Genomic DNA, 9,345 nt, shown 5'->3' with positions numbered 1-9,345 from the left:
CTTTATCAGCTGTTTCTCCATCTATTCGTCATCCCACATGCATGAACCAACACAGACAGGACAGAATCAACTTGTAAAGCCATTTCATTCATACAAAATGGTGAGGGTGAACACATTCATAAGCAAAAGAAACATAAATCAAGTTACACCATGCAAGAGGGAAATGTGATTTTAAAAAAAGAAAAGAAAACAAACATCAAAATACTGAGCTTTAAAAAGTATTTCTCTGATTTATTACCTGTACCAGATACACAATATGGTTATAGTTCTAATAGCTCTGTGCAATTCAGTAAATATAACACTGACATATGAAGGTTAGGGTTTTTAAAATGGTTTAGAGATGTTGTCAAAGATAATAAAAGAAACATGACTGGCGTTTCAAGGCTTCCATTGTTTATAATGGCGTATATAAATGAATGCAGAGGCATTGAGAAGCTTTGTGTACCTGCCATGATTGGATCATCAGTCTTATCCCTCCCCTCAGGAGCAAAAGCACTAGAACGTCTGTTCGGTTGAATCAGTTCACATTTTTATTAAAAAGTATCCAGGTGATGTTTGGTGGTGAGGAAGGGTCTGGCCTCCACTCGGAACAAATAAAAATTAAAAAAAAAAAAAAAAAAGATCAAACTTAACAGCGCAGATCCTGAAGTCCAGGGTTGTCCTCTTGATCCTGTCTTCTGGATTCTCTCCAGGACCAGACCTTCTGCTTTCAACCCTCACTGCGTCTAAAATGCAAACAGTTGAAACCAGTGAAAAATCTGCTTCTTACTATAAATTACAAAATGTGTGACATTCACATATAAATTAAAATCTCAAACTCTGAGCAGCAGACGGAACGACATCAAAGAGACATGGCGATGAGCTCGCTGCAGCTGCTCTTTACCGACCTGTCCTTGCTGGGGAGTGGCTGGCTGGCCGGGAGCCTGTCCTGTCTGTCCGTAGTACGCCGCCTGCTGCCGGTAGTACTCGGCCCAGGCTGCGCTGTAGTCTGGCTGGCCTCCTGTTGTGGACGCCGCTCCCCCCGCTGCTCCTGGGACGGCAGCTGCTGTCCCGGGGACAGAGCCGCCGGCCTGGGCTGGAGGCGACAGAGGAGAGGAACATGACCAGGCTCACAGCAAGACTCATGGTGAGGTCATGATGCAAAACTTCACAGTTCACCAGAGGAATTAAATCTATCATTTTATATAGATTGCAATAAGTTTTCAGTCTGTAGTATGAAGTGGCACTAAGTATACTATACAAAGTGAACCTTTAGGTTTGGTGAATTTGTGAGTGATACACACTGTACACACCCAAAATGCAGCTCAAAAAAATCTGTAGTTCTTTAGAAAACAATTAAAAAAAAAAAAAGTTAAAGCAGAAGTAAGTGATATATTTGTGTTAATATAAGTCTTAAATAGTTATATCTTCCGACAGCAATCACTTATAGAGTGTTTGGTCTGAAACACGGGTCTGTCAGTCACTCTGCTCTGCTCTGAGCCGAGGAGAAAACATTTATCGTATCCTACAGTTTTTATCCAATGAGGAGAGAGAACAGCATGCAGGGCTGTGTGTGCAGCCAAGGGACGCCGTGAATGTGGCGACGTAGGGACGAGGACTGTTATGGTGCGTTCAAGGAAACTCGTAGACTCGTGTTTTTCCGTCCTGTGAAGTTGTATCAGTTTGATCTGGTACGAGTTCACGGGTCGGAAGTTACGAGTGGCCGTTATAGTGACTTTCACAGGTAAAACAGGTCGGAAAAACACGAGTGGGTTGCCTGGAACGCTACAAAGTCGTAAGTTGTGACTTGAAGCTGTAATTTACGATTTCAAAAGCCTGCCTCGAACGCAGCATTAGCGAAAACGACCGGATCGCTTACTTCTGCTTTAAGTTTGAAGAGAATATGGATGCTACTGTATGTCTTACTTGCAGTGGTTCAATAAAAAAGTTCTTCACAAGAACTCATTTACTGCCTCAACAGTCCTGATCAGCAGCAAAGCCTCAAACTGAAAAAGCCTTGAATAAGAACATGTTTGGCAGTTTTTACTTTGTGAATAATATTAAATAACCCATTATTAAACTGTCAGTTTATATTTATGACATGTTCATGAACTTCCTATCACTGTGTTTGAGTCACTGCTGCACATCCCAACTGCCCTTTGGGAAACAAAGAAAGTAAATGATAGCTTCAACCTAGAAAAGAAAAAGTATTCATTTGCTTATAGCAGGGAAAGTTACGGAGGATGTCGTTCATCTGTCTCACCCATCTTCTTGTAGTACTCCTCCCAGGCCTTGGTGTAGTCTGGCTGGCCCCCCGGCGTCTGTGCGGGCTGCGTGTGATCCCCTGATGTTTGGGCGCCTCCCGTTGGGTTAGCAGGGTACTGGGCTGGCACAGCCCCCGACGGCTGCTGGTAGTACTGAGCGTAGTAGGCTGCCCACGCTGCGTTAGGGTCATTGGCTGCTGCCTTGCCTAGAAAAGATGCAGGGTGGAGGGGGTGAGGTCCTCATAGGGTGAGGGTGAGCCCCTGCTACTGGCCTGGAGACCGGGCTTGGAGACCAGGGGGGAAACAGAGACAGGGTTAGCCAGACCTGCTTACAGTACAGATGGTGCATCTCATCACAACATTTCCATCAGTACTCCTGTGTACCTTCCCATATTTAGAAAAAAATAAAAGTCATTACTCATCAGAAAAGACTGCGAGGGATAAACGGTAACATGTGACCTGGGATGAAAGTGCTACAGTGGGGTTGATGTGTTTAACAGGCAGAAATAATCATTAATCCCTGAGGACCGGGAGAGGCAGTGAACTCACTGGGGTCGTGCGGTGCCTGGGGCTGCCACTGCTGGTAGGTGTTGCTCCAGCCCTGAGGATTGTACTGGTGAGGACCTGGAGGACCACCGCTGAGGAGAGAGGGACCAGTTTATCATTAGGCCCAATCCTGATTTTTGGGGTTCTGCTGAATAACGTATCCACTGTTTGAGATTTGGGCAAATCAGAACCAAAAACCGAACCCTACTCCCATCATCGGCCCATACAGTAAACATGTTATAAAAAACAATGGGCAATAACTTTCGCCTTATAATAAAGCAACATCTTTGTGTTGTGTGCCATGTTTATGTTAAAATAACAGCTGTTTGGGGCGTCGAGTGGCGCGGGAGGTTAAGCGGGCGCCCCATGTATAGAGGCTACAGTCCTCGCTGCAGGCGGCCCCGGTTTGAATCCCGCATCGCTGCAGGCGGCCCCGGTTTGAATCCCGCATCGGGCAGCCCTTTCCTGCATGTCATTCCCCCTCTCTCTGCCTCCCCATTTCCTGGCTCTCTCAACTGTTCTATCTAATAAAAGGTGTGAAAAGCCAAAAAATATACTTGTTGGTTGGTTTAAAATTATGGCGATAACGCTGCCTATTCCTGTTAGCCCGTCTATGATGTTTTCCATTGTATGTTAGCATCAAGCTAGCGGAATTTATTTTCAGTTTGTGATGACGACAGTGATGCTGGCTGTGCTGAGAGTGCTTTGAACCTTGCAGTTCAGGGAGGGTAGAATATCGTTCGTTGGCGGCGTCATTATGTTGACGTGCGTGGGGATCAGTTCGATTGATGCGCTAAGGTTCGGAAGAAACCGAACCCCATCAAAAAGCCCAAAATTATTTAGCTGAATCCGAAACAGACGGTTACAAAAGGCACTCACTGTGGTGGTCCAGGGGCCCCGGGCGGTCCAGGGTTGTATGGGTTAGGGTTGTAGGGACCCATGGGACCAGCAGGACCGGGGCCGCCTGGCCCTGGGCCCACAGGACACAGAGGACCCTGCAGGACATGATGTAATCACATGTGAATTTATCATGTTTACGAACCAAAATGGATTCTCACGCGCACAGAATTTCAGCTGGTAGACGGACTAAAAACCAGAACGGTGCGTACCTCGATCTTCTCTTCGATGAGCTGCTTGGCGTGGTCGATCTGCTGCGGCGAGCCCCGGATGATGAACAGCTTGAAGTTGGGGTCTCCGTTGGGGGGCGGCTGTCGGGAGATTTCCACAAACGCCCCCGTCTGCTGGTTGATGGACTTGACGTTCTCTCCTCCCCGGCCGATCACAAGCCCACACTTGTGGGCAGGAATGGAGAAGGTCATTTCCCCTCCAGGGGGCCCCCAACCACCTTGTCCCCCACCTCGACCCCTGTTGCCTGCAGGCATGCCTGGAGGACCTGGAGGACCCTGGAGATGGAGGAGAGTGAAAACCTCATGGCGACAGTAGAGCTCTCTGTTTTCTAGTTACTGTTGATGCTCTAAGGTTTTAGTTGAGTATGTTTCTTTTCTTTTCTTGTTTTAAGTTACGTGCTACTAATGCAGATGTTATGAGGCTTGAAAGTTAAAATCGACTGTTGTCCAGAAGTGTGGTAATTTTCTACAGTTTTGTCACCATTTATTTTTTGATTTTCCATGCATGTGTGAGAGACTAGAGAGCGTTAACTCACCCCCTGTCCCTCCTCCCTGACCCTGATGCTCTGCAGCAGGTCGTTGATGATCTGGGCAGCGTGTTCGCAGCGGTCAGGAGGACCACTGATGTGGGCGATCTTATCTGGACCGGTCCCATCATCTGACAGAAAGATTGAAGTCTGCATTTATCAATACTTTAGATGTCTTTTGTCAAATAACTTGAGAATCAACAACTGGTTCATTGTTCTGGTGAGAGTTTTAAACTATCACTTGTGTTATCACTGCATAAAAGTTCAAACTTCAGTGATAACAGGATGATATTTAAGGTTACATTTTATAAACTGTCTCTTTGTGTAGTTCATGTCATCAGACATCAAACTTTCATGTTCCATGTTGTTTTTAACACTTATGAGATCCTGAATGTACCATTCTTACATCAACAAAATAATCAATCTTATAATTGCAACCGCTATCATCACTGTGTCCTACCTTGTTTGAACTGTATCCTGACTCCAGCATCATTCTGGATTTTCTTGATCATCTCTCCGTTGCGTCCAATGACAACACCGACTGAGTGTCGTGGTACTGGGATCTGAAAAGTATTTATCCGTTCAGATTTGGTTCAATCAAATGATCCAAATTCTAACCTCACACACAAACTCACATCCATGCCTCCTCCCATTCGGGAGCCGAAGTCATTTCTTTCACTGTAGCCGCCATGGTCTCTCTCTCTCAGAATCTCCTGCACCATTTCCTGGGCTTGCTGAAAAGGACACAAAACATGTTGAATATCGTTCACGGGAAATCGACGGGACATCAATTCTGAACATTATGATTTTATGGCCATACCTGGACTTTGTATGGATCTCCGATAATGCGCAGTGGTTTGTCAACGTTGGGTCCCTGAGAGGCATCCTGGATCAGGATCATCTTCACCCCTGCACGCTCCTAGAGATAAAACCAATCAAACACTGTGGTTATACACATCTTTATATAATACAATACACTGCACTGTAAAAGTGGGTACACTGTTCAGTTAGTTATAGTTTCCCGAAATATAAAAACAACAGCCATGCAGTCTACCTGGAGCTGTTTGATGGTCTCTCCTCCTTTGCCAATGACGAGACCAGCCTTGCCAGCTGGGATCATCATCTCATGAACTGTGCCATTCTGCCCATTGGTGGACTCGTGATAAGAGGAGGGGGGCGTACCCCGCCCTCGTGACACTATCTCATCCAACAGCCCCTTGGCTTTCCTGGCCGGGGAAGAGCTGACCTGTTACTTCACATCCACTTTACACCATCATGTCGCCTCTAGCTCATATTATGCCAAGGGACTAATGTTACATCACATAGTATTAATGTAATGTATATAATGATATAACTGAGTGACATGAAAAAATGGGGCTTCAAAGCTACGGCATCAGTATTAACAAAAACAATAACTAACCACACTTAGTTTTGAAAAACTGTAACAGACTTTCACATAAAATGATGAGAGCGTCTTTGAAATGCAAAACTTACTGTATGGAGTCGAGCGAACCCGTGAGAGAGACGCTCCTCTCTGGAAGTCCTCCGCTGTCTAGACACACACACACACACAGATAGAGTTACACAGGTAGAAAAAAATAAAATATCAAAGACACAACTGTGGATAACAGAAGCACAGACAGTTACCTGGAGCAATCTGAACCTTGCAACCCGACTCCTGTTGGATTTTATTGATCTGTTCACCTCCACGGCCGATAACTAGGGACAGAGAGATGTGAAAGAGTTGTGTTGTTTGGTGGCTCACAGGCTTTCAAATGGCATCTATTTGTGTCTCACACCACAGACACAGAGCGGCATCGGTGTGGTTTTAAAACAGAGTCGGGCTGCACTCACTGAGTCCCACCATGCTGTCGGGAACACTGTACTCCTCTGTGGTGGAGGCAGGCCTGGCAGCAGCAGCAAGGACAACAACAAAGAGGGAACAAGAGGTGACAAATCAGGTACTAGCAGATTCTCTTAATGTACTTCTGCTCCAATCTGCCATGATACAAAGGCTGAATATGGGCTAATTATAACACAAATTGTCTGAAAACTATGATGAGATCTCACCTTTGTTGTGCAAGAGCAGCGAGCTGTGCACCAATAGCTGAGACGTGACAGCAACAGAGAGAAAAACAGGGCGAGAAAGCAAAGCGAATGAGAGGTTTTAGTTTACCGATGGACTCATGTAAAAACAGTCACAGGAGGAGAAATGTGGATACACAAGGTCGAAAGTTACAAAACACTGAAACACGATTACTGTGCGACAGCAAGCTGTGAGTAATAACTTAACAGGGTGGACTCACACAGTGCTTTAGCTGAATCCAAGTCACTTTGTGCGGCCAGTTTCTTGCTCTCTGGTTCATCTGTCAAATGAGGAAACAACAGATGTCCACTATAGCTGTGTGTGTGAACGAAACCTTAAAAAATATCTTTTGAATCTAAAGCCATTATCAACTGTGTAACCTAGAAGTGGTGAGGCAGTGCCGTCGGTGCTACCTGCGTCCTCCAGCTGTCGTTTCTGTGCCGCGAATGGAAAACCGTCTGAAGCTGTGTTGTTGTTCATGGGAGGACCAGCGTCACCCCCGATCTTAGCTGCAATCTGAAACACATAGACGTCGTCACCATGACAATTTATATATCAAATGTTTACATCCTAATACTAATTGTACACCATATGGTACACAGAACGCTGAGCAGCATCTTATAACTGTGCACCACCTCTATTATATTAATGTACACCACTGCTGCATGTACTGTGAACCATTTCAGATGTTAATATTATTATAATGTTATCATCATTTTATATTTTAATTAGCCACTGTTTTAAATAACTTTCTTGGTTATTGTGTGTAAATTGATTTTTACAACAATATTCACAATGATAATAAGACAGTGAATATTTTGTAGTATTTTGGTTACATCACTCATTTGTATCAATCTATCGTTTTTTGTTTGTTTTTATTTGAGGGTAAATTGTTTCTTTTTTTATGATCAGTTTGTGTTGAAATTGTGTTAGAGAGGTGTTGATTCAGCTTGAGGATTTGGAGGCTGCAGTATGTGATGAATTAAACTGTATTATATGGATTGAGTAGTTTCTACTATTTCATCCACCCCATTTATTTCAATGACAGAACACCTCTGTAAAATTCAGTATCTAGATCAAATTGTTTTGAATCAGCACATCTATAAAAAAATTAAAAAAAACTCAATATCTGATCATTATATAACATTGATGAGGAGAGGATTTAGTGCAAGACTGTTTTAGCTAAGTACAGCTAATAAATTAGCAACTAAATGCATGTGCCAACGTTAAGAAGCAAATAATATCAAAGCAAGATGGAGAATTGAAAATGAAAGGAAAAGCATAACAGTGGGAGCAGGGGGGGGTTATTATTGTGCTTTCTATGCATTTATACAAATAGATTATATAAAATAACCACCTCTGCAGTTAATCTAAATCATATATTCACTGATTTAGAGATGGAGCCGGTGAACTGAAATAAATAATAACAATATGCTGTGGCTATTTTTATATTTTACCTATAACATGTTATTTAAGGATACAGGCAACATACATTGAAGGTGTAACGTTAACAACAAGCACAAACAGGACTCGACCTGACGAGCTTTACTGTAGCCTGCTATCACACTGTTACCTCGACTATTGCATTAGTGCATCATCAAGCCCCTTGTTGTGTTGTTTATGCGCTGTTAGCCCTGGAGCTAACCTGAGCTAGCCCTCCCTCCGGACCCACATCCCTCTCACCTGCCGGGCCCGCTGCACCGCGTCCGCGAAAGCATCTTTCTTGATCGCTGCCGCTCCGTTTCCCAGAGCCGCCTGTCCGCCGAGAGGGGCCGCGGGGCCGGGCGGCGGCACCGCGCTGTACTCCGACATGGTGGCGGTGAGGTGACTACTAGAAATAGACAAGCAGAGCCAGAGCGGAGTAGAAAAACCGGGAGCAGAGCTGCGCAGGAGTAGGAAGGAAAGTCAAGAAACTGACGGAGCGAGGAAGGAAGGAAGGAAAGCGCCGGAGACACGACGGCGGCCGGGAAGGCTCAGTCGCGGTTTCGACTCCTGAGATGACCACATTACACAGATGAGACTCAGTATTATAACAGGTGACTAGTATGTGTATTATTATTTTTTTTTTTTTGGGCTTTGTCAAGTTATGAAGACATGGAAAATAATGCAAACTACGCATTAAGTTTGAGAATGAACAACAATTAAGCAGTTAGCCTGTTTTAGTGTTATGGTTGAAATGGTAGTGTTATGGCTGAAACAAACTGTGTTGATGTGTCATTTTTATTTTATTTTTTTTTGATGATGATTTTTTTATGGTGTTTTTATTTGCATTTCAAGCCTGATCAGAAAAACACATTTTGATAAAGTAATCAATCAAAAATACAATTACAATACAATTACATAACATTCGCTTATTTAATGATTTAATGTAGGCCTACAGCCAAACCTAGAACATTTTATATAGCTAGCCTAATGACCAGTGCATAATAGCCTATGTTCACACTTACGGTCCTATCAGGCCATTCATGGACAAGCTCCCACCTACATCTCTGAACTCCTAAAACCCTACACCACTTCCAGACCGTTACGTTCCTCATACCAAGGCCTGCTCCATGTCCCCCGCACTAGACTCATTACGAAAGGTGACAGGGCACTAAGGCTTTGGGATGCCCTGCCTCCAGAATTGAGAGCTGCTTCCTCAGTCATATCATTTAAAAAGCAGCTAAAAACCCACTTATTTACTCTTGCCTTTTATTAACTCCTTTGCACTGTAACCAATGTATTGCTGATAGTTACTCTGCATTGTTGTTGTTGTTCTTGCTGATTGTCTCCCTGTTGGTCAAATGTTGACTGATCGTGTACAGCACCTTGTGACT

General features: G+C 44.1%; 1 protein-coding gene across 4 annotated transcripts; it reads right to left on the bottom strand.

The window, feature by feature from the left end:
- Positions 1–210: 210 nt before the first annotated feature.
- Positions 211–8,444, bottom strand: LOC146983071 (far upstream element-binding protein 2-like). 4 transcript variants are annotated; one of them, XM_085784451.1, is made up of 18 exons: positions 8,213–8,444; positions 6,943–7,045; positions 6,750–6,809; positions 6,514–6,550; positions 6,298–6,350; positions 6,091–6,162; positions 5,938–5,995; positions 5,498–5,669; positions 5,264–5,362; positions 5,079–5,177; positions 4,904–5,006; positions 4,453–4,574; positions 3,899–4,192; positions 3,669–3,784; positions 2,793–2,881; positions 2,243–2,449; positions 888–1,075; positions 211–725 (listed from the first exon to the last, which is right to left on the bottom strand). In XM_085784451.1, the coding sequence occupies exons 1-18, from the start codon at positions 8,339–8,341 to the stop codon at positions 717–719; spliced, it is 2,010 nt and encodes a 669-aa protein (XP_085640577.1). In that variant the 5' UTR covers positions 8,342–8,444; the 3' UTR covers positions 211–716. The 4 variants fall into 4 exon arrangements, with proteins under 4 accessions (XP_085640577.1, XP_085640576.1, XP_085640578.1 ...); XM_085784450.1 differs by having other exon boundaries at positions 518–725; positions 5,498–5,684; positions 8,213–8,437; XM_085784452.1 differs by lacking the exons at positions 211–725; positions 888–1,075 and having other exon boundaries at positions 2,299–2,527; positions 5,498–5,684; positions 8,213–8,440.
- Positions 8,445–9,345: the final 901 nt, after the last annotated feature.

Source organism: Trachurus japonicus, chromosome 8 (assembly GCF_045865225.1).
Source record: "Trachurus japonicus isolate A0001 chromosome 8, Traja_1.0".
NCBI lineage: Eukaryota > Metazoa > Chordata > Actinopteri > Carangiformes > Carangidae > Trachurus > Trachurus japonicus.
The sequence above is the reverse complement of the archived record's forward strand: the minus strand, read 5'-3'. Positions and strand labels throughout refer to the sequence as shown.